This window comes from Haematobia irritans, chromosome 3 (genome assembly GCF_050003625.1).
Source record: "Haematobia irritans isolate KBUSLIRL chromosome 3, ASM5000362v1, whole genome shotgun sequence".
NCBI classification, from domain to species: domain Eukaryota; kingdom Metazoa; phylum Arthropoda; class Insecta; order Diptera; family Muscidae; genus Haematobia; species Haematobia irritans.
Genome location: NC_134399.1, coordinates 94,573,128 through 94,599,267, shown reverse-complemented (window position 1 = coordinate 94,599,267; position 26,140 = coordinate 94,573,128). Strand labels below are relative to the sequence as shown.

General features: G+C 31.6%; 1 protein-coding gene across 2 annotated transcripts in view; it reads right to left on the bottom strand.

Annotated features, from left to right (window-relative positions):
* Ptpmeg2 (Protein tyrosine phosphatase Meg2) overlaps positions 1-26,140 on the bottom strand; it is a 343,669-nt gene that overhangs the window by 251,569 nt on the left and 65,960 nt on the right. The window contains exon 1 of one of the 2 annotated variants that reach the window (XM_075302916.1): positions 7,366-8,104. The exons of the other annotated variant lie outside the window; for it this stretch is intronic. Coding sequence (XP_075159031.1) covers positions 7,366-7,422 — 57 coding nt within the window. The 5' untranslated portion in view covers positions 7,423-8,104. Of the gene's footprint in view, positions 1-7,365; positions 8,105-26,140 lie in introns of those variants that run through there. 2 annotated transcript variants of the gene reach the window in all.

The following is a 26,140-nucleotide window of genomic DNA, read 5'->3' as shown; positions in this document are numbered from 1 at the left end:
TTGATTTCGTGAATGAATCAGAAACAACATTTTTATCTATGTATTAATGCATGTCTATTATTAACGTTCCCGAAAAAAACAAACTTATTTGATTAGCTTCCGGATTAAACAACTGGCAAACTGAGAACAAGTGCCTTTGGCTCCCCATAAAAAAAAAAAAAACACTGATAACTACCGGATAGCTACCCAACCCATCCCAGTTGGATATACATAAACATCTTGCCATGTATTCCTCAGATTCTAAACATAACGCATAATATTCTCACTTGCATTATCATTGTCAGTAAGTCATTCAACTATTTTGTGTCCATCTATCCATCATTAAACCGACCGTCCGTCTGTCCGTGCACAATGTGATTGAATTCAAAGCTCACCGCAAATCATCAGCATTGCTACTCTAGAGTCTGTCAGCTTGAGAGCATCGGCAGTTAAATCACGTACTTGTTATGCGTTTCAGCTACTACCACCATTGATTATGGCATTCTACTCTACGGTGATTATGGATAAGCATGCATCTGTTGTTTGCAAGGTATGAAAATACTTGATGATGAGTCGTCATAATTTTAAGTTTTCCACCTTCCTACCCCGCCATCGCATGGTGATAACATAGATGATGGTATCTAGTTAGCATCCAACCAAGTTCATGGTGTGTTAATTTGAAGTTTTTGTTTTTATACTGTTTGGATGCTTGGGGTACAACAAGTGATCGATTGATAATTTTACTTGTATGCATGCACTTTGCTAAATTCCATCATTTTATAATTTATATAATTTTGAAAAATATTTGTGTTTTGTTGGAGAAGCTCTAAATGATTAAAACCTTAGATATTAAAAATATATTTATATTTTAAGCCATTAAATGTTGATGAAGCTTGCTTTTATCAACTCTTAATACTGCCAACATATTTTGTACTTACTACTTCAAGGTTAGAAAAATTATTGGAAACTTACCTGAAAGAAAAATATATAAAAAAGTAGTTATTAGCGATATGGCAAGAACAAGTAACAATATTAAGAAATATTAAACTAATATGAAAGTTTATACAAACAAAATTTTAGGATATGCAGTTTACACAATTTAATTATTACTAAGTTCTCCGGTGATTTCCCGAAGTTTGGAGAATGACGACCTTTTGTATCTCAGGCATATTTAGTATAACAGATATAGGTCCCATTAATGCCACTTCAACTGCACGGATGAAAAAGACTGTTTTTCATATGTTTGGCTATAAACATTATATGATTGGAACACAAATTTTTAAACACAATATTTTTGAGTGCAAGCATATAATGTTCATAAACTAGCATAACATGTTTGGGACATATATGTTAATATGTTAGAACATATTATGTTTGGGACATAAATGTTTGTAAATATAATATGCTTGGATGCAAACATATATTAATTTAGAAATAGCCTATAAACATATATGTGTTTAGTAGCTTGGAGCGCTATTTAACAGGGAGCGATATTGAATTAAGTTGGTGGTTGTTGATTGTTATTACAAAATTAACATTTTATTTTTCCTTGGGCAATTGATCAGCTACTTCTTTGATCCTTACAAACTGTGTGGTCCGCTGTTCGAATCCCCGTCCGGCAAAAGGTAAAATTAAAATAAAATAAAAAATCATAAAATTGAATAATTTCTTCTACAATGTTTGTATTACAGAAAAAGGTGCTAAGAACTAAAAAATCTCGTGGAAGTGAGAAAGATGTCGGGGAATATACAATTGGGCAGAAACAAAATTTTGAGCATTCAGGTCGAAAACCTATGTTGTTAGCACCTATATTACCTGTTTATTTTCATAATTCATTATGATTGTAAATATATAAATAAATAAATAAAATTTTGAGCACAATATTGTTTGGGAGATTTTTTTTAAGCATATAATATTTTTGGGTGCAAAATGCTTCCAAACATATTATATGGTCACATAATAACATATTGTTTTTTGGAAGGCAACATTATTGAATTTGGATGCAAAAATACAAATTGTTTGGAACTTAGACTACCCAAACATATATTGTTTAGACCAATATGCTTTCAAACGTATTATATATTGGTAGAGATCAAACATATAAGTGTTTGGGCAATACCCAAAAATGTATATGCTTGAAGCAAAATATGTTTGGGAGTATATGTTACAGAAGCGATTTTTTGTGAGGGTGTGCAGCTAAGGCTAACTCCGTGGTCGAAAAGAGGGGCCCGTGCCCGTGCCCGATACAATTCTCAATTCTAGGTCTGTCGACCACATTGACGACGTAATCAGTGCTTGACAAGAAAAAAAAATTGTATGTTCACTAAATTAAAGTTTCATGTGTGCAGTAATTCTTATACACTCCATATCATTCGCTTCTTCGACGCAAATCACGTTCACTTTTATTTTCATTGATTCCATAAAATTATTAAAACCAACGAAAAGAATTTAATATGCGATAAAAGAATAATAAGATGCTTTATGGTTGTGTTCATTTTGCTTAACCTAAATTTAACGATTTCATGAAAACATTTGTATGAAACCATTTTTTATCATTCATTAGCAAAGAAGGGGGAAAGTAATTGAAAGTCGACGAAAAATTTAATAAAATGCACCTTAACTACGAAACACTAAGAAAGTATTTGCAATGGATTTTAACCGCACTGTTAACCACACAAAAAAGAGAAAATACTACTGTCAGCCAACTGCACTCAAATCGATGATTTGACAGTGGTAAAGGAAAAGAGATATGTTTGTACGAATTTATTTCGGCATATCCGGCTATTATAAACGTTTTTTCGGAAGGTTCAAGTGTGGCTCACTTTGGGTTTAGTGAACTGCCTGATTTTATTCTCACAATTGGTTCATAGTTTTGCTGCAAGTAGAGGAGCTGATGAAGAATGTGGTAATTCCGAAACGTGCGTCCATCCAACCATCTTGCAGTCTATAGGGCTTTGTCCAAATAAATTTGACAAACATTCTTTTCCTCTGTTGTTAAGCTACTCTTGTAGTTTAGTCAAGCTGAAATCAAGAACAACAATAATGAAATAAATTTTCTATAGAAATAAAATTTGACTAAATTTTCTATAGAAATAAAATTTTGACAAAATTTTCTATAGATATAAAATTTTGATAAAATTTTGAAAAATATTTCTATAGAAATAAAATTTTGACAAAATTTTCTATATAAATAAAATTTTGAGAAAATTATCTATAGACATAAAATTTCGATAACATTTTGTATAGAAATAAAATTTTAAGAAAATTTTCTATAGAACTAAAATTTTGAGAAAATTTTCTATAAAAAAATTGAGAAAATTCTCTATAAATAAAATTTTAAGAAAATTTTCCATAGAAATAAATTTTGACAAAATTTTCTATAAAAATAAAATTTTGAAAAAATTTTCTATAGAAATAAAATTTTAACAAAATTTTTTATAGAAATAAAATTTTGACACAATTTTTTATAGAAATAAAATTTTGGCAAAATATTCTATAGAATTAAAATTTTAACAAAATTTTCTATAGAAATAAAATTTTGACAACATTTTCTATAGAAATAAAATTTTGACAAAATTTTATAGAACTAAAATTTTGACAAAATTTTCTATAGAAATAAAATTTTGAGAAAATTTTTTATAAAAAAAAATTGAGAAATTTATCTATAAATAAAATTTTAAGAAAATTTTCCATAGAAATAAATTTTGACAAAATTTTCTATAAAAATAAAATTTTGACAAAATTTTCTATAAAAATAAAATTTTGACAAAATTTTCTACAAAAATAAAATTTTGACAAAATTTTCTATAGAAATAAAATTTTGAAAAAATTTTCTATAAAAATAAAATTTTGACAAAATTTTCTATAGAAATAAAATTTTGACAATTTTTTCTATAGAAATAAAATTTTGACAATTTTTTCTATAAAAATAAAATATTGGCAAAATTTTCTATAGAAATAAAATTTTGACAAATTTTTTTATAGAAATAACATTTTGACAAAATTTTCTATAGAAATAAAATTTTGGCAAAATATTCTATAGAATTAAAATTTTAACAAAATTTTCTATAGAAATAAAATTTTGACAACATTTTCTATAGAAATAAAATTTTGACAAAATTTTTTATAGAAATAAAATTTTAACACAATTTTTTATAGAAATAAAATTTTGGCAAAATATTCTATAGAATTAAAATTTTAACAAAATTTTCTATAGAAATAAAATTTTGAGAAAATTTTTTATAAAAAAAAAATTGAGAAAATTCTCTATAAATAAAATTTTAAGAAAATTTTCCATAGAAATAAATTTTGACAAAATTTTCTATAAAAATAAAATTTTGACAAAATTTTCTACAAAAATAAAATTTTGACAAAATTTTCTATAGAAATAAAATTTTGAAAAAATTTTCTATAAAAATAAAATTTTGACAAAATTTTCTATAGAAATAAAATTTTGACAATTTCTTCTATAGAAATAAAATTTTGACAATTTTTTCTATAAAAATAAAATATTGGCAAAATTTTCTATAGCAATAAAATTTTGACAAAATTTTATAGAAATAAAATTTTGACAAAATTTTATAGAAATAAAATTTTGACAAAATTTTTTATAGAAATAAAATTTTGACACAATTTTTTATAGAAATAAAATTTTGGCAAAATATTCTATAGAATTAAAATTTTAACAAAATTTTCTATAGAAATAAAATTTTGACAACATTTTCGATAGAAATAAAATTTTGACAAAATTTTATAGAAATAAAATTTTGACAAAATTTTCTATAGAAATAAAATTTTGAGAAAATTTTCTATAAAAAAAATTGAGAAAATTCTCTATAAATAAAATTTTAAGAAAATTTTCCATAGAAATAAATTTTGACAAAATTTTCTATAAAAATAAAATTTTGACAAAATTTTCTACAAAAATAAAATTTTGACAAAATTTTCTATAGAAATAAAATTTTGAAAAAATTTTCTATAAAAAAAATTGAGAAAATTCTCTATAAATAAAATTTTAAGAAAATTTTCCATAGAAATAAATTTTGACAAAATTTTCTATAAAAATAAAATTTTGACAAAATTTTCTACAAAAATAAAATGTTGACAAAATTTTCTATAGAAATAAAATTTTGAAAAAATTTTCTATAAAAATAAAATTTTGACAAAATTTTCTATAGAAATAAAATTTTGACAATTTTTTCTATAGAAATAAAATTTTGACAATTTTTTCTATAAAAATAAAATATTGGCAAAATTTTCTATAGAAATAAAATTTTGACAAATTTTTTTTTATAGAAATAAAATTTTGGCAAAATATTCTATAGAATTAAAATTTTGACAAAATTTTCTATAGAAATAAAATTTTGACAAAATTTTCTATAGAAATAAAATTTTGACAACATTTTCTATAGAAATAAAATGTTGACAAAATTTTCTATAGAAATAAAATTTTGACAAAATTTTCTATAGAAATAAAATGTTGACAAAATGTTCTATAGAAATAAAATTTGGACCCAATTTTCGAAAGAAATAAAATTTTGACAAAATTTTCTATAGAAATACAATTTTGACAAAATTGTCTATATAAATATAATTTTGACAAAATTTTCTATAGAAATAAAATTTTGGCATAGTAGTTGACTTGTGGAACATACATAGTCGTGGGTTCTAATCCAGAATCCAAGGGCTCCCAATTGTTAAAAAGAAGTTTGCACTTTCTAATTTATGATTGTCATATTTCTGTAAACCGACATTCCGATAGACTGAGTAAACCTTGAAAAACAACGAGACATTTTACCTTATGTAACCCACGTTGGTAATTGCATAATTTCAAAATTTCATAATTATTGCAAAGATGTTTTTTATGCAAAAAGAATTCCAACCTTTTTTACGAAAGTTACTTTAATTTCAAATGTATACCTTATACACACTAGAGGTGTGCACGTGACACGAAATTGTCGTGACTCATGAAAATTTTCGTGACACACTCGTGAGTCGTGAGTCACGCTGATGATAACAGCGTGAGTGTGCGTGAGTCACGTCGTGAGACCTCACAAATGTAAGGACCTTCTTTATCATTAAGCGACTTTTTTGTGCTACCTTTTTTGAATATGCTTTTTCAAAATTTCTAACTGTAATACTAGTTATGGGGATGATACCCTCACGGTCGGAAGGGATGGGAAAGTTTGCGATGGGATCTTTCGAAAAAAAAAACATTTCAATAAATCGGACACTATCTGACCTTCGACGCAAGTGCTGCTAATATATTTCTGGCTTTTGTTCCAAAATTGGGACGCTTTCGTCCCCAAAAACTCCCATTTTAAATTTAAATTCCTCTAAAAAATCCCCAATAATATTTTTCACAAGTTTTTATGAAAAAATAAAAAAATAGCCCTACGGGAAATTGGTGCAAATTGCCACTAACGGACCTATCACAGGACTGGTACCGGTGATCCAGTTTGTCGCAGTTTTTAAATAGAGATAATTTAATGATTTCCTTACTCGCTTGATATAAGAGAATACGGTGGGTGGGGAAGTAATTCGAAGCCAAATTCATGAATTTTTGCCATCGTGGTGCAATGGTTAGCATGTCCGTCTTGCATACACAAGGTCGTGGGTTCTATTCCTGCTTCGACCGAACACCAAAAAGTTTTTCAGCAGTGGATTATCTCACCTTAGTAATGCTGGTGACATTTCTGAGGGTTTCAAAACTTCTCTAAGTGGTTTCACTGCAATGTGGAACGCCGTTCGGACTCGGCTATAAAAAGGAGGTCCCTTGTCATTAAGCTTAACATGGAATCGGGCAGCACTCAGCGATAATGGACTGAATAGTCTAAGTGAGCTTGATACATCGGCTGCCACCTAACCTAACCTACCACGTCAGTGACAAACCCATGTTAAAGTGACCGGTCCCTTCCATACGTCTTGACCAGAACTAGGACTGCACACCAGGGACTAGTCCTGTACCGGTCCTGTGGTTAATCCATTTCCCGTAGGGGGGCCCTTAGTGTTTAAACCAATACTTCTTATTTATTTTTAGTGTACAAGTTTTTTTTGACTAAGTGAAATTAACTCGTTTTTGTTTTTTGATATTTATTTCCCTAAGCAGAATTAATGTGAATTATTTTTGTTTATTCTATATTGTAGCCCAGATCTCAAGCTTTAATTTAAAGTATAATAAAAATATATATAGTTGATATTTTTCATGTCGTTCCACAATTTACTTCAAATTGACTTTTTTTTTTGCTGACTGTATATATTTCAATTTAAATATTTGAACGAACCTATTATACTAGTTATGCTCAATGATAAAACTGAGTGTGTCTCGTTTTCAAATTGGTTTTGAGGTCCCATAATTTCTTTCATCGATATTTAATTAATACTAACCTTGATAATTCGAAGAAATATCTTACGATGGCAATTATCCTTGGCATCACCAATCATATTTAAACAATGTGACGAAAATAACTAACAATGATTTATGACATGGGAGAAAAATGCCAATCAGGGGGTGATGTATAATTTTTCGTGATAAGACGGGGGAAAGGGGAAACAATTTGCATTGATTATCCCAATACTCTTGATAAGTTTGAGTGTAAACACAAAATGACTTTTGATGTATGCTACGAGTACTCTCTTTCACTTTGTAGTTGTTGTTGTTTTTGTAAATTGCACTCTCGATATTTGATTCACATGTTGTTGATTGATTCTTCAAAGAGGAGAATAAAATCACATCGCATATCTCTCACACACATCATCCACAAACATATACACAAATTGGTATAGTTGCTGTTGTTGGTATTTCCTATTCAACAAACACTTTGCCACATAACAAACACATTCATTTTTCATTTGATATTCCGTTTTGCATTTCACACAAAGCGCCAACGTATAGAAAAGATTTCAAAGAATCCATTTTAATATGAAAATGATTGATTACTTCCATTCGCCATTATTTATTTGCAATCGAATATCATTTTTGTTTTGTTTTATCTAGTAAATTGCATTTGATTAAAATAAATTTAACACTCATTTGGAACTTGTTTCACAAAATTTGCATCTTCTTTGCAAAGAAACAAAAATGAAAGTTCTCTGTTTTGGGTTTGCATTCACGATATCTCAAGTTAATTTTATAAAAATATAACTGAGTATGTTTTGTTTTCTATTTTTTTTTTTTAATAATTAATTGATATTTTCTTTTACTCTTCTTCTATTTTTTTTTTGCATCACCACGTTTGAATATTTCTTAAAGGAAAATACTTTTTTTTTTTGTCATCACAAATACTGGAGAACATAAAAGGCGTCACAAAACAATGAAAGACACAAAAAAAAATCAAAAACAATGATGACAATACAAACATGAAACACCACAACACAATGAAGGCGATCAATCGATCGTTGTATAGAAGGCAATGCGACGAGCGACGACAAACATAGACGAAATGTTGATGTGATGTTGGTTGGAGGTACAATGAGACCAGAAATGAAATTGAAGAGAACCATCAGCAACAGCTTCCTCAAATTGTAAAAAAAAGCAAATCGCTTTTAACGCGCTTACCACCGGTATGTATGCCAGTCAGTAACGACGTCATAAACAATGCCGCGTTGTTTAATGGTGGTGCTACCACAACAAAACTATCGCTGTCGCTGAGTGAATTAAAATCTACACACCAAAGAAGATTCAAAGTCAAAATGTGTACAGTGGCTCACAAGTGTACACACTAGTAATTTTACAATTTTACAATTCTAAATGGAATAAAAGCCCACATTGAAAACATAGTGACCTAGTATGGAAGATAACTGCAATATTAATTTTAGAGTATGCAATTTACACAATAAAATGACAAATAAAGAAACTTTCACTAAAAGAAAGCTCATAATCTTTTCTTTATCAAGTTTCCTGGTTAAATTTAGGACACGAATAATTGAAATATGTAAGACAAATTTTCCCAAAAATAAAGAAAAACATTTTTGATGTAATGAAATAATCTCTAAAGTAATTGTGGTAGACAAGAAGCTAAACTAATTAAGCTATAACTAATAACTTGAGGTTTTATTCCATTATTTTACATTTTTACTTCGTACAACAAATTCTTGAACTTTTGTTAATTTATAAAATTAATTGTAATTCATACTAATTCATTGTAAAACATTTGCTAAGTGTCGCACATATTTGACAAAAAAATTGAAGTTTTTATTACTTTTAAAAATCCCAGCAAAAAAAGAGCTTCCAAAACAAAAAAGTAGCTTGGATCCCCAATTTGTGATCCGGAAGTAGTGCAAACTTGGATCATCCCCAATCAATTTTACATGGGCATGTCATAGGACGGAAGTGCTCAATTTTTGGATCATTTTGGAAAGTGTACCTTGGAAGTTCATTTGGGTGAAGAAATTTAAAAAAACTAAAAATGTTTTCCAATTTTACGTTTTATTTTTATCAGTATTTTTTGTTACACTTTTCCTATTATCTAATTTTTACAAATTGCAAAACTTCTTCGCTTCTACCGGGGGTTGAACCTGGGTCTGTTGGCACCATAACAGAACGCCTTGGCACACTCAGCCACAAATGCCATTGAGCACGATGCATCAAAACGTCTATTCAAATGTTTGTGATATGAACCTAATATGACACCACGGCACGACATTCTAACTACTTCCTGAGATGTTCTTTAATATTAAGAATGGATAAAATAAAGAAAGCTGATTCAAATCTCACCAGCGGCAATTTTTTTTATTAAATATTATTCTAAAAAATTAGTTTTTTATATCGTAGTTTGCAAAATGTTCTCAAAAGAACTTCCTTGGAAGTGAAAAAGTCATTTTTTTTTACTTTTTTATTGATTTTCTATTCTTTTTTGGGAAATTTTTGTTGTCCAAAACTTTAATTTTCACTTAATTCCATACTTTCTAAGACTTATCCAAAAGGACTGCATCGGAAGTGGAAAAAAACGATAGAGGATCCGGGGAAGCGCTTTAAAAGAGATGTTTATGGAACAACTTCCAGATTTTTTACTGGGATGTTAAAAATTATGTCAAAATTTTATTTCTATAGAAAAATTTTGTTAAAATTATATTTCTATAGAAAATTTTGTCAAAATTTTATTTCTATAGAAAATTTTGTCAAAATGTTATATCTATAGAAAATTTTCGCAAAATTTTATTTCTATAGAAAATTTTGTCAAAAATTTATTTCTGTGGAAAATTTTGTCAAAATTTTAGTTCTATAGAAAATTTTGTCAAAATTTTATTTCTATAGAAAATTTTGTCAAAATTTTATTTCTATAGAAAATTTTGTCAAAATTTTATTTCAATAAAAAATTTTCTCATAATTTTACTTCTGTAGAAAACTTTGTCAAAATTTTATTTCTATCGAAAATTTTCTCAAAATTTTATTTCTATAGAAGAGTTTGTCACATTTTTATTTCTATAGAAAATTTTGTCAAAATTTTATTTCTATAGAAAATATTGTCAAAATTATATTTTATAGAAAATTTTCTCAAAATTCTATTTCCATAGAAAATTATGTCAAAATGTTATTTCTATAGAAAAATTTTGTTAAAATTTTATTTCTTTAGAGAATTTTGTCAAAATTGTATTTCTATAGAAAATTTTGTCAACATTTTATTTCTATAGATTTTGTCAAAATTTTATTTCTATAGAAAATTTTGTCAAAATGTTATATCTATAGAAAATTTTCGAAAAATTTTATTTCTATAGAAAATTTTGTCAAAAATTTATTTCTGTAGAAAATTTTGTCAAAATTTTATTTCTATAGAAAATTTTGTCAAAATTTTATTTCTATAGAAAATTTTGTCAACATTTTATTTCTATAGAAAATTTTGTCAAAATTTTATTTCTATAGAAAATTTTTTCATAATTTTACTTCTCTAGAAACTTTTATTTCTATAGAAAATTTTCTCATAATTTTATTTATATAGAAAATTTTCTCAAAATTTTATTTCTATAGAAAACTTTGTCAAAATTTTATTTCTATCGAAATTTTTCTCAAAATTTTATTTCTATAGAAGAGTTTGTCACATTTTTATTTCTATAGAAAATTTTGTCAACATTTTATTTCTATAGACAATATTGTCAAAATTTTATTTCTATAGAAAGTTTTGTCAAAATTTTATTTCCACAGAAAATTATGTCAAAATTTTATTTCTATAGAAAAATTTTGTTAAAATTTTATTTCTATAGAAGAGTTTGTCAACATTTTATTTCTATCGAAAATGTTCTCATAATTTTACTTATATAGAAAATTTTGTCAAAATTTTATTTCTATAGAAAATTTTCTCAAAATTTTATTTCTATAGAAAATTTTCTCAAAATTTTATTTCTATAGAAAATTTTGTCAAAATTTTATTTCTATAGAAAATTTTGTCAAAATTTTATTTCTATAGAAAATTTTGTCAAAATTTTATTTCTATAGAAAATTTTGTCAAAATTTTATTTATATAGAAGATTTTGTCAAAATTTTATTTCTATAGAAGATTTTGTCAAAATGTTATTTCTATAGAACATTTTGTCAAAATTTTATTTTATAGAAAATTTTCTCAAAATTTTATTTCCATAGAAAATTATGTCAAAATTTTATTTCTATAGAAAAATTTTGTTAAAATTTTATTTCTTTAGAAAAATTTTGTTAAAATGTCATTTCTATAGAAAATTTTCTCAAAATTTTATTTCCATAGAAAATTACGTCAAAATTTTATTTCTATAGAAAAATTTTGTTAAAATTTTATTTCTATAGAAAATTTTGTCAACATTTTATTTCTATAGATGTTTTCAAAATTTTATTTCTATAGAAGATTTTGTCAAAATGTTGTTATATCTATAGAAAATTTCGCAAAATTTTATTTCTATAGAAAATTTTGTAAAAATTTTATTCCTATAGAAAATTTTGTCAAAATTTTATTTCTATAGAAGATTTTGTCAATATTTTATTTCTATAGAAAATTTTGTCAAAATGTTGTTATATCTATAGAAAATTTCGCAAAATTTTATTTCTATAGAGAATTTTGTAAAAATGTTATTCCTATAGAAAATTTTGTCAACATTTTATTTCTATAGAACATTTTCTCAACATTTTATTTCTATAGAAAAATTTCTCGTAATTTTACTTCTGTAGAAACTTTTATTTCTATAGAAAATTTTCTCATAATTTTATTCATATAGAAAATTTTCTAAAATTTTATTTCTATAGAAAACTTTGTCAAATATTATTTCTATAGAAAATTTTCTCAAAATTTTATTTCTATAGAAGAGTTTGTCACATTTTTATTTCTATAGAAAATTTTGTAAAAATTTTATATATCTATAGAAAATTTCGAATAATTTTATTTCTATAGAAAATGTTGTAAAAATTTTATTCCTATAGCAAATTTTGTCAAAATTTTATTTCCATAGAAAATTATGTCAAAATTTTATTTCTATAGAAAATTTTTGTTAAAATTTTATTCCTTTAGAACATTTTGTCAAAATTTTATTTCTATAGAAAATTTTGTCAAAATTTTATTTCTAAGAAAAGTTTGTCAAAATTCTACCAATTGTGGGAACCGTGTTTTCAATGCAAAGCAAAATTCGTATTCGTATTTTAAGGACATGAAATCATTGGCCTTACAGCAATATTTTTTCATCCTAATACTTAATTAGGATGAAATTCTTTCACATGGATCGATTTTTCGTTACAAATGGAATGGAACGGAACGGGATTTTTTACACCTCCACCATCCTTTAAAAGATAATTTTAACTTTAGTTGTAACACAACAAAACGTTTGTCGCATTTGTCGATTCAAGACCACAGTGCTTAGCAGCTTTAATCGCGGTTGTAGCATCAAGACAAGAACTTCGAACAACGATTTAACTCAGCTGAAACAAAACGATCATAAGCAACAAAAAAAAAAAAAAACAACGTACAACGAATAACAACAAAGCCAATAATAATAATCAGCTGCCACCGAGAACTACAACAACAATATTTGCAGACTTTACACTCTCCACCAAAGACTATTAATAAAGAAGACATGAGATAAGCTTGCTCTTCCTCTTTTTCTTGAAAAAAACAGAGATTAATATCATACATGTTCCATGAGACGTTGCAACTTTTTTTCGGTTTCTCTTTTCATTTTGCATTCGTAACAAAACTTAATTCGCTTATTTTAGCAATTTTTTTAACTCATAAACGAACAAAAACACTTTGTGAAACATTTTATTATTAATTTAGTGCAACCGACACAGAAATTTGCGTGAAATGTTGGAGAAAATAGCTAAATAAAAATTGTCTGCATCAAACCAGTAAGTTCGGAGCGCTTTTCCAACAAGTATGATATTAATCTCTGTTTTCTAGTACTAACACTATCAAAGCCCATTTCACGTCTTCTTTATTAATAGTCTTTGCTCTCCACAATACACTTTGTTTCTCTATTCCTTTCTCTTCTTGAACAATAGCAACTAACGTACTCTTTCAGTTCATTCGTGCGTCCGTCCATACGTTTTAGTCTGCCCAGTCATATATCAACTTTTATCCAATCTCTGTTGTACTGTCATTAACAATGGAAGAAATGTAAATGTGGAAAAGATAAAGAAGTAGAAGTAGAAAAGTACAAAAACAAAAACAAAAATTAGGGATTACAAAGACCTGAGCATAAAGCTCATAAATTTCAAATAAATGTTACGGCCATTTTCATGTATCTCCGTTAGACTTTAACTCCCAGTTAACAGAAAGTAAAATCGAAATATATTCTCTTCGGTTAACTTTAACTGAAATTTTTTTAGCAGTTAAGTTCCTAACTGGCATATGGAATATATAGACAAGATGACAGACATGTCCATAGCACGGTTTAAAAGTTCGTTAGCTAACGTAGCACTAACGAAGCTTCCTGAAAAACCCCAATTTTCAGGAAGCTCCGTTAGTGCTACGTGTCTTGTTCGTAGTAGTATGGTTAATTGGTAAAATATTTTTAGTACAAAGTTACTTAAATACGATAACCATTCGAAGAAATTAAATCAAAATCTTAAAAAAATTCTAATTTAAAACAAGTATATACGGTCGTAAGTTAGGCCAGGCCGAATCTTATGTACCTCCCCTGGATTGAGTAGAAACTTCTACTTAAGATTGTCATACACAATATAATTCATATACTCGTATATAGACTATAGACCGATAGGGACCAATTTTGGCATGGTTTTTAAAGACTAAATACTTATGTACCAAATTTTAACCGGATACGATGAAATTTACTCCTCCAAGAGTCTCCGGAGATCAAATCTGTGGATCGGTTTTTATGCGGGCTATATATAATAGGACCGATGTGGACGAATGTTTGCATGGTTTTTAAAGACTAAATACTTAGACCAAGTACCAAATTTCAAAGGGATCAGATGAAATTTACTCCTCCAAGAGGCTCCGGAGGTCAAATCTGAGGATCGGTTTATATGGGGACTATATATCTATGGACCGCTATGGATACATTTTTGCGTGGTTGTTAGAGACCATAACAGGTTGGCTGATAAGTCCACGGTCTGACACATAGATGGCGTCGCTACACAGACGAAAAAGACTGTTTTTCATATGTTTGGGTGTAAAAATTATATGTTTGGAACTCAAATTTTTAAACATAATATTTTTAAGTGCAAGCATATAATGTTCATAAACTAGCATAATATGTTTGGGACATATATGTTAATGTGTTAGAACCTATTATGTTTGGGACATAAAATGTTTGTAAATATAATATACTTGGAAGCGAACATATATTAATTTAGAAATATACTACAAACATATATGTGTTTAGAAAGAAAGACATAAAGTGTATGCTGGAAGTGAAATAATGAAAGTAAACAAAAAAAATTATTCGTTAATAAAAATTCATATTTATTTGTATTTCTAAATTAATGGTGCTACATGCTAGCAAACAATTGTTCACACCAAAATAAATTAATGTGCTGGTTGTAAAATTACTGTTTAGTCCTTAGGATTCGATGGAAAAAAATTTATATATATACTCGACTTCACGTCCATCTTTTGTAAGAGTTTTTGAATTTCTTCGAAAATTTCAAACTTGTATACAAAAACCCTTTTTTTTTGTTACAAAATTTTTATTTTTGCAATAAAAAATAATATATATCAAGCACTGTTATTTTCTGACTTTAAGTCTTTTATAAGACACACTTTACAGTTTCCTAGTAAAAATTTAATATAGTAAAGGGTGATTTGTTAAGAGCTTGATAACTTTTTTTAAAAAAAAAACGCATAAAATTTGCAAAATCTCATCGGTTCTTTATGTGAAACGTTAGATTGGTCCATGACATTTACTTTTTGAAGATAATTTCATTTAAATGTTGACCGCGGCTGCGTCTTAGATGGTCCATTCGGAAAGTCCAATTTTGGGCAACTTTTTCGAGCATTTCGGCCGGAATAGCCCGAATTTCTTCGGAAATGTTGTCTTCCAAAGCTGGAATAGTTGCTGGCTTATTTCTGTAGACTTTAGACTTGACGTAGCCCCACAAAAAATAGTCTAAAGGCGTCAAATCGCATGATCTTGGTGGCCAACTTACCGGTCCATTTCTTGAGATGAATTGTTCTCCGAAGTTTTCCCTCAAAATGGGCATAGAATCGCGAGCTGTGTGGCATGTAGCGCCATCTTGTTGAAACCACATGTCAACCAAGTTCAGTTCTTCCATTTTTGGCAACAAAAAGTTTGTTAGCATCGAACGATAGCGATCGCCATTCACCGTAACGTTGCGTCCAACAGCATCTTTGAAAAAATACGGTCCAATGATTCCACCAGCGTACAAACCACACCAAACAGTGCATTTTTCGGGATGCATGGGCAGTTCTTGAACGGCTTCTGGTTGCTCTTCACTCCAAATGCGGCAATTTTGCTTATTTACGTAGCCATTCAACCAGAAATGAGCCTCATCGCTGAACAAAATTTGTCGATAAAAAAGCGGATTTTCTGCCAACTTTTCTAGGGCCCATTCACTGAAAATTCGACGTTGTGGCAGATCGTTCGGCTTCAGTTCTTGCACGAGCTGTATTTTATACGGTTTTACACCAAGATCTTTGCGTAAAATCTTCCATGTGGTCGAATAACACAAACCCAATTGCTGCGAACGGCGACGAATCGACATTTCACGGTCTTCAGCAACACTCTCAGAAACAGACGCAATATTCTCTTCTGTACGCACTGTACGCATTCGTGTGGTTGGTTTAATGTCCAATAAAGTAAACTGAGTGCGAAACTTGGTCACAATCGCATTAATTGTTTGCTCACTTGGTCGATTATGTAGACCATAAATCGGACGTAAAGCGCGAAACACATTTCGAACCGAACACTGATTTTGGTAATAAAATTCAATGATTTGCAAGCGTTGCTCGTTAGTAAGTCTATTCATGATGAAATGTCAAAGCATACTGAGCATCTTTCTCTTTGACACCATGTCTGAAATCCCACGTGATCTGTCAAATACTAATGCATGAAAATCCTAACCTCAAAAGAATCACCCTTTAGTATGTAATGTTAAACACCTTTTCGGGATATTCCGAACGTATCTGGAATATATCTAAAAAAATATATGTAAAAATAAAATGGTGTCGGTCGAAGCAGGGAGCGAACTCACTACACTTGGCATGCAAGGCGGACGTACCAACCACTGATCCACGTCGCCAACAAATGTATGTTCAACAATGTTATATTTGCATCGGCTCGTGGGCGCCGCAAGCTATGCTATATAAATATAACTTATTACGATTATTATCTCTTGATTACCATAACAGCTACGTAGCCCAGTGGATAGTGTGCTGGCTTACAAACTGTGTGGTCCGCTGTTCGAATCCCCGTCCGGCAAAAGGTAAAATTTTAAAAAATTATAAAATTGAATAATTTCTTCTACAATGTTTGTATTACAGAAAAAGGTGCTAAGAACTAAAAAAACTCGTGGAAGTGAGAAATGTGAATTTTCTTCTTTGGGAGACAATTCTTCTAAGCATGTAATATTTTTGGGTTCAAAATGTTTCCAAACATATTATATGTTCAGACAATAACAAATAGTTTTTTGGAAGACAACATTATTGAATTTGGCTGGAAAAATACATAATGTTTGGAACTTAAACTACCCAAACATATTACATTGTTTAGACCAATATGCTTTCAAACATATTATATATTGGAAAAAAAACCAAATATATAAATGTTTGGGCAATACCCAAAAATTGATATGCTTAGGGTGTAGTATTAAATGCATATTATTTATATATAGTACCAACCTTCAAATGATTCGTGTCAAAATTTGACGTCTGTAAGTCAATTAGTTTGTGAGATAGAGCGTCTTTTGTGAAGCAACTTTTGTTATTGTGAAAAAAATGGAAAAAAAGGAATTTCGTGTTTTAATAATATACTGTTTTCTGAAGGGGAAAAATACGGTGGAAGCAAAAACTTGGCTTGATAATGAGTTTCCGGACTCTTCCCCAGGGAAATCAACAATAATTGATTGGTATGCAAAATTCAAGCGTGGTGAAATGAGCACGGAGGACAAAGAACGCAGTGGACGCCCGAAAGAGATGGTTACCAACGAAAACATCAAAAAATCCACAAAATGATTTTGAATGACCGTAAAATGAAGTTGATCGAGATAACAGATGCCTTAAAGATATCAAAGGAACGTGTTGGTCATATCATTCATCAATATTTGGATATGCGGAAGCTCTGTGCAAAATGGGTGCTGCGCGAGCTCACATTTGACCAAAAACTACAACGTGTTGATGATTCTGAGCGGTGTTTGCAGCTGTTAACTCGTAATACACCCCGAGTTTTTCCGTCGATATGTGACAATGGATGAAACATGGCTCCACCACTACACACTCCTGAGTCCAATCAACAGTCGGCTGAGTGGACAGCGACCGGTGAACCGTCTCCTAAGCGTGGAAAGACTCCGGTGGCAAAGTAATGGCCTCTGTTTTTTAGGATGCGCATGGAATAATTTTTATCGATTATCTTGAATATAGTACAATTTTTGCATGATTGATGCAGACCATATACTAACACCACGTACCAAATTTCAACCAGATCGGATGAATTTTGCTCATCCAATAGCCTCCGAAGGTCAAATCTGGGGATCGGTTTATATAGGGGCTATATATAATTATGTACCGATATGGACCAATGTTTGCATGGGTGTTAAAGGTCATAAACTAACACTAGGTATCAGATTTCAACCGGATCGGATGAATTTTGCTCCTCCAATAGGCTCCGGAGGTAAAATCAGGAGATCGGTTTACATGGGGGCTATATATAATTATGGACCGATATAGACCAATTTGCGCTTGGTTGTTGCAGACCCTATAATTACACCACGTACCAAATTTCAACCGGATCGGATGAATTGTACTCCTACAATAGGCTCCGGGGGTCAAATCTGGGGGGTCGGTTTATATGGGGGCTATATATAATTATAGACCGATATGGACCAATTTTTGCATAGGTGTTAGAAGCCATAAACTAACACCACTTACCGAATTTCAACCGGATCGGATAAAATTTGCTTTTCTAAGAGGCTCCGCACGCCAAATCTGGGGGTCGGTTTATATGGGGGCTATACGTAAAAGTGGTCCGATATAGCCCATTTGCAATACCATCCGACCTACATCAATAACAACTTCTTGTGCCAAGTTTCAAGTCGATAGCTTGTTTCGTTCGGAGTTAGCATGATTTCAACAGACGGACGGACGGACGGACGGACATGCTTAGATCGACTCAGAATTGCACTCATTGATAAGAAAGAAGTTCACCACTTGTGTTTTCATAATGGACTGAATTGTCTAAGTGAACCGGGCTGCCATTATACCTAACCTAACTTACATGTGATTTGGGACGAGAAAATGTTTCAAGAACTTCTGAGTTGAAAAACTGTCAGTCCAATTGTGATATGAAATCACATCATACACTGTGCTCTTGTTTCCAATATTCTGCATTCTGCCTTGGCTAATTGAGCCTAAGATTTTGGATGTGATTTTGACTTTTCTTGTGACGATAGCTTCAATTTGTTAATTTGGTTCGACCAATTCCGAAGAGGTTATCGCAATAGTTATTGGGCCGTGTAATCTAAATTCCTTAAGGATAAACAAAGTACTTCAACGATCCTTTCCATTTTCTTCGAAGAATTACTAACTTATACGTCCATTGTCGGATTGGGAGACATCCGACTTGCAGTAGAGACAATATTGGAAGTGGCCTCTTATCGGTATCGCAGACCAACCAAGCTAAGATCCTTCTAAATGACCAAATGATCTTTTATATAAAGATAAAAATATTTGGATGCAATAGGAATGGTCATGGGCTCAATTTCAATTTGGTCCGAACACCACAGTGGTTTATCAAGTCCTAGCAATGCTAATGACATTTCCGACTATTTCAAAACTTGTCCGTAATGTGAAACACTGTTCGGACTCGACTATGAAATGGAACTTCCTTGCCATTGAGCTAAACATAGAATCGGGCAGCAGTCTCTCTTGTTTACCACCGTTGGCATCACAATGGGCTGAATAGCCGAAGAGAGCTTGACTTATAACGGGCTGCCATTATACCTAACCTAACCTTGGATTCAAGCCATCTTTTTTGGAGTGTTTTATGTAGCACACTCTCTATCTTTCAGTGAGGTATAAATGGAATTAGCTCCTGTTTTTCCTCAGTTCTTGATTGTATCATATTTGCCAAAGGTACTTTCCAAACCACAAAACGATATCATCTTCAATATTTGCATTGTCTTCATTCGAATACAACTTTAAAACTCGACGAGTACAGTGAGAAACGAAACAAAAAAAAAAAGAAAACTAAAGTTTATCTTGAAATTAACAGTAGAAAAGATCTTAGTTCAAGCCCAATTCTTTGTTCGGAGGGATTTACCATCTTGCTTTTCTACAGACAAGAAAACGAGAATAAAATAAACACAAGATTACAGCTTAGCTTGACTTCATCATCTTATGGAATCATTAAAAAAAAAAGAAACTAGGAACTAGAAAAGTGGTAGGTTACTCCATCCCCAGCATACAAGGTAGAAAATTGCCTACTTGACTGACTAGCTGACAGACAGAACGAACGGCGACTGTCATTCAGAAAAGCAAACAAGCAAAGAAGAGAAATGTATCAAACACAAACATTGTAACAATCTGCGTAATATATTCAAATTATACACAGGCAAAAAACATGTTTTCATAATTTATAACTTGATCATAGTATAGAGTAGAAAATTTTTCACTTTTACTAGAAAAAGTACTTTGCTCTCGTTAAATTACGGGGACAACAATTGGTAAAAAAAAATTGTTAAAATTTTATTTCTATAGAAAATTTTGTCAAGATTTTATTTCTATAGAAAATTTTGTCAATATTTTATTTCTATAACAAAAAAATTTGTCAAAATTTTATTTCTATACAAATTTAGTCAAAATTGTATTTCTATAAAAACTTTTATCAAAATTTTATTTTTATAAAAAAAGTTGTCAAAATTTTATTTTTTATAGAAAATGTTGTCAAAATTTTATTTCTATAGAAAATTTTGTCAAAATTTTATTTCTATCGAAAATTTTGTCAAATCTTTATTTCTATAGAATATTTTGTCAAAATTTTAAATCTATAGAAAATTTTGTCAAAATTTTAAATCTATAGAAAATTTTGTCAAAATTTTATTTTTATAGAAAGTTTTGTCAAAATTTTATTTTTATAGAAATTTTTGTCAAAATTTTATTTTTATAAAAAATTTTTGTCAAAATTTTATTTATATCGAAATTTTGTAAAATTTTTATTTTCTATAGAAAATTTTGTCAAATTTTTATTCTACAGAAATTTTGTCAAATTTTTATTTTCTATAGAAAATGTTGTCAAAATTTTTTTTAATTTAATTTAAATTGATTTAATTTTTATAGAAATTTTTGTCAAAATTGTATTTCTATAGAAATTTTTGGCAAATTTTTATTTTCTATAGCAAATTTTGCCAAATTTCATTTTCTATCGAAAATGCTGTCAAATTTTTATTTTCTATATTTTGTCCAAATTTTATTTCTATATGTAGCGGATATGATATTATTGTTATACTATTCTTATTACATCGTATTACATTTATACCATATATAGTCATTATACATTGAATTGCATTGAATTACATTGATTACTTTTAGTTTCTTTATTTGCATTATATAAGTAACCACATAAACGATAACACTATCGATCATTCTCTCATTTACTCATAAACACATACTCTCAATATCTCTTTATATTGTAAAGCTTTCTTCGTTGTGTTTTATTTTGTTCGTTAAGTTAAATGAAAGCTCTCTGATAATGGGTATAAATAGTGGCGCACCAACGAAGATTGCTCATTCTTCTTTTACAGGTTGGTGGGATAACTAACAGCGGAGTAGTCAAACAACTTCTTAACTGTGAAAGGCATTTGGTTGTTGTTTGAGTGGTTCGTTGGTGGTTGTGTGTGAGTGTGTGAGTGCATGTGTGGCAATGGATAGTTGTGTGCCAGACAATGACCGCCTCTATCTTTGTTACATAGCACAAGCAGCCAGCCTGTACAAGCTGTAATTTGTATATATTCATTCTTCTTTTACAGATTCATTTTTTTCTCAACAATTTTCCACTTTTAAGAAATAAATAAATAGATTTTAAAAGTAAGAATCCTAAGGCGTTGTTATTCGATAAGGGAAACCTCGCTACAAAATTGACGCCCAACTTAGAGGCCCGAACAAACGCCTGAGAAATTAAGAAGAAAATTCCAGTTCGATATACCGATTGTGGTTGCTGAATTTTTGGAGCATTTTTCCCTTTCTGGAAAATTGTTGTGAGTTTAGAAATAACTCACAGGTTATTGCCGATTGTGGTGCACAGAAATCAGCGTAGTTTTCCCTTTCTGGAGAGGAACTTGGTAGTTATATATCATCGTGGCACAAGAAACTGACAATTTTGAAGACGCTGTGGAATTTCCCGGTCATACTGAAGGTCAGGTCAACAATTTTAGTAATTTGCGTAGAAGTAAACGTATAGCAGGAAAGGTAAACATGGTATCATTAACCACGGAAGAGTTTAAGCAGCTTTTGGAAAGCGTCGGTCGATCAAACACACGAATTGGCTCGTTCAGCAATTGCACCGCTCGATACGATGGGGAAAGAAATCCATCGAAAGTTGAGGAATTCATTTCTGCCATAACGACGTTCAAAGTGGTAGAGAACATAAACGACGAAAATGCTGTTAGCAGCATGCCGATGTTGCTGGAGGGGGATGCTTCTGAGTGGTGGCGCGGCGTAAAGACTAGCTCTTTAAGATTTAGTGACGTCATAACTATGCTAAGAGAAGCATTCTCTCCACCCAAACCTGCATGGAGAGTTTATGCCGAAATTAACGAAGCACGACAACAAATGAACGAACCGACTGATTCGTTCATAAGAAAGAAGAGAGCATTGTTTTCTCGTTTAGATAGACCTCCATCAGAGGAGGATCAAATAGATATGCTCTTCGGCTTACTACATGCACAAATAAGAGAGCGGGTGTTTCGTCATAAAATTAAAACTTTTAACGAATTGTTAGCTGATGCAAGAGAGGCTGAAAATGTGTTGTTGGAACGAAAAGCTGTCGAGACAAAGAAAAATGGTTGTGTAGGTGAGGCGACGAAGGCTGTTGTACGATGTACGTTCTGTCGGAGAAAAGGCCATGTGGAAGATGACTGTTTTAAAAAGAGAGAGGCTATAGAGAAACAAAAGCCCATTACAGTTGAGCCCGTGGTAATAAAACCAAAGTATGCATGTTATGGTTGTGGTATGCCTGGAGTTGTGAGAGCAAAGTGTCCGAATTGTAGTCGACAACAGGGTGGTGGTGGCACTCCCCTTAATGTCGCATTTAATGCACTTGGTTTGTGTACTGGAAGAGATATTCCTATGGTAAATGTTGAGATGTTTGGTGTACCTGGTCAAGTTTATTTCGATTGTGGTTCGAAAACTAGCATCGCCAGTGCAAACTTACGTCGCATAATGGAGTTTAAGGGATGCAAATTTGATGTGGTTCGATGTCATGCTACGTTAGCTGATGGTAGCTCTAGCATAAGAGATTTTCTTACGACCACCTGCAAAATCGTTATTGGTCATAGATGTCTTAATATTAAGTTCTTGGTATTTCCAGAAGGTGAGAATAATATGACATTACTTGGTTCAGATTTCATGCAAGAGGCCGAAATAGTATTGAGCATGGGCCAACGCTCGTGGCATTTCGAAAGCAACCCAGACCAAGTATTTTATTTTGCGGAGCCGTGGTCTACTGAATTGAATTTGCTAGAAACGATAGGAGTGGTAGACAGACAGCCAGAACCCCCTAGAACAAAGGCAGCGGCTAAGCAAGCAGAGCCAGTATTCAAAACGCCCACAAGACCACGTAAAGTTTTTGTTGCTGAATTCGAATCAACAGGTCCAGATTATGATATGAACTCTGACTACTCGCCCAACTCAATCCAAACGATATTCCGAGATGCTATCCCAAACACAGTGGTTACGCCCGAAAGAGTCACGGGTCAAAGTTTATTTTCTGGAGTGGTATATAGACGTCAAAGTGATGAAGATAGCTTGATTAATATGCCAATAAATGCTCTGCACACCAAAATTTTGAAACCAACAGATGCAGTAACTTTGGATGATAATGAAAAGAAGCAGTTAGATGACTTGCTCGTCAAACATGACATTGTGTTCGGAAGATCTTTACAACCCACACCATATGCGGAACATAAGATAAACACTGGAAGTCATGAACCAATTTTTTCACCTCCATACCGGCTTTCGTTCGCTAAGGCAAGGGATTTGAAAAAGGAAATAGAAGTGATGCTGGAAAATGACATTATCGAGGAATGCGATAGTGCATGGGCATCTCCTGTTGTAATGGTCCCCAAAAGCGATGGCTCAATTAGAGTATGTGTGGATTATCGAAAATTGAACGCTGTCACGATTCCGGACAGACATCCATTACCACGAATGGATGATCTTTTACACGCTGCTAAAAGTTCTAAGTTTATGACAACGTTAGACTTACAGAGCGGATATTACCAGGTCGCAGTGGCAGAAGAAGATCGTGACAAGACATGCTTGATCACGCCGTTTGGAACATTCCGGTTTAAGAGAATGCCGTTTGGTTTAAGAAACGCTCCGGCTACGTTCCAGAGGTTGATAAATCGTTTCAAGTCAGGCCTTTCGGATATATGCATACTTGCATATCTTGACGATATTATTATTTGCTCAGAATCATTTGCACAGCATTTGGAAGATTTGAATATGGTACTTGAAAGGCTGATAATGTTTCAGTTACGATTAAATAACGCCAAATGCAGATATTGTTGCTCAGAGGTGAAGTTTCTGGGGCACGTTCTTACGCCCGCTGGCATTTCCGTCGATAACGAGAAGATAAAGGCCATTATGAACAGAAAAGAGCCCAGAAACATTAAGGAGCTCATATCATTTTTGCAAAGTTGTTCCTGGTATCGTAGATTTGTGAATAACTACGCGGAGATTGCCAGGCCGCTTACGAATCTGACAAAGAGATCGGCAAAATGGAAATGGTCGAAAACAGAAGATGATTCCTTCAACGCACTGAAGACAGCGTTAACGTCACCCCCTGTTCTAAAGCAAGCTATAGATGGTATGCCGTTTGCAATACGTACTGATGCTAGCGCTTATGCAATGGGAGCAGTTTTACTCCAGGGGGAGGGTCCCGATGAGCACCCCATCGAATACGCCAGCAGACTGTTCACCAATGCAGAGCGAAACTACTCAACAACGGAACGAGAGGCTCTTGCCATTGTTTGGGCATGCGATAAGTTCCGAGGCTATATAGAAGGGGGAGAAGTGAAACTGCTTACAGACCATCAACCACTTAAATGGCTTTTGACGCTGAAATCGCCAACCGGAAGACTTGCAAGGTGGGGTCTCCGGTTACAACAGTACAACTTTTCGGTAGAATATATTTCAGGCAGATCCAACGCTGTAGCCGATATGTTATCTCGACCACCTGGTGATGAGTCTGAACACGCGGATTGCGATAATTTTGTATGTGCATTTCAATGCGACATCCCCGGAAGAAACTCCGCAGACATGAGAGAGGAGCAAATGAAGGATCAGTACCTGAAAGATATCATAATGTCCTTAGAAAGCCAGGACGAGAATTCCCTGAAATGGATTAACAGAAATTTCATAATGAATGAGGGCATATTGTATTGTTATGCCAATGATGACTGCGAGGATGCGCAGTTTGTGGTACCAGCTCAAGAGAGATCGGATATTCTGAAGAAATATCATGATGAAGATACGGCGGGCCACTATGGGACAGAAAGGACGATTGCACGGATATGTAGCAGATACTTTTGGCCAGGCATGCGTGCTGAGATTTCCAAATACGTCCGAAATTGTGTCGACTGTCAGAGATTTAAGGCCAGCAATTTGAAGCCTGCAGGACTTCTACAGACTACCAGTAGCAAGCAGCGATTTGAAGTAGTTGCAGTAGACTTATTTGGCCCTTTGCCACCAACCGAGTCAGGATATAGGTGGATTTTAATAGTTGAAGACGTGGCCAGTCGCTGGGTTGAGCTATTCAAGTTGATAGAAGCTACTGCTGAAGCCTGTGCCAAAATATTGATAGAAGAGGTGTTTCTCAGATATGGAATCCCAAGGCGAATCAAATCCGATAATGGTGTGCAGTTTGTCTCAGCGGTAATGCAACAAGTCACATATTGCTTGGATATAAAGCAGCAGTTTACGCCCGTATATCACCCAGAAGCAAACCCCGTCGAACGCAAGAATCGCGATCTTAAGTGTCAGTTGGCAATACTTGTGCAGAACCACCATACAGAATGGGACAACTGTTTACCTGCTATACGATTTGCTATGAATTCTGCGAAATGCCAGAGCACTGGATACACATCAGCATTTCTGACCTTCGGTAGGGAACTACGCACATTAGACGATGTCCAACATGATGTAAAGGCGATTGTTGAATCGGAGAATTTTGTGCCAAACATATCATCGTACCTCAAGACAATCGTCAACGTTTTGAAAAATGCCAAGGAAAACGAAATGAAAATTCAAGACCGCAACAAGAATTCCGTCGATAAAAATAGACGACCTCAACCAAATTT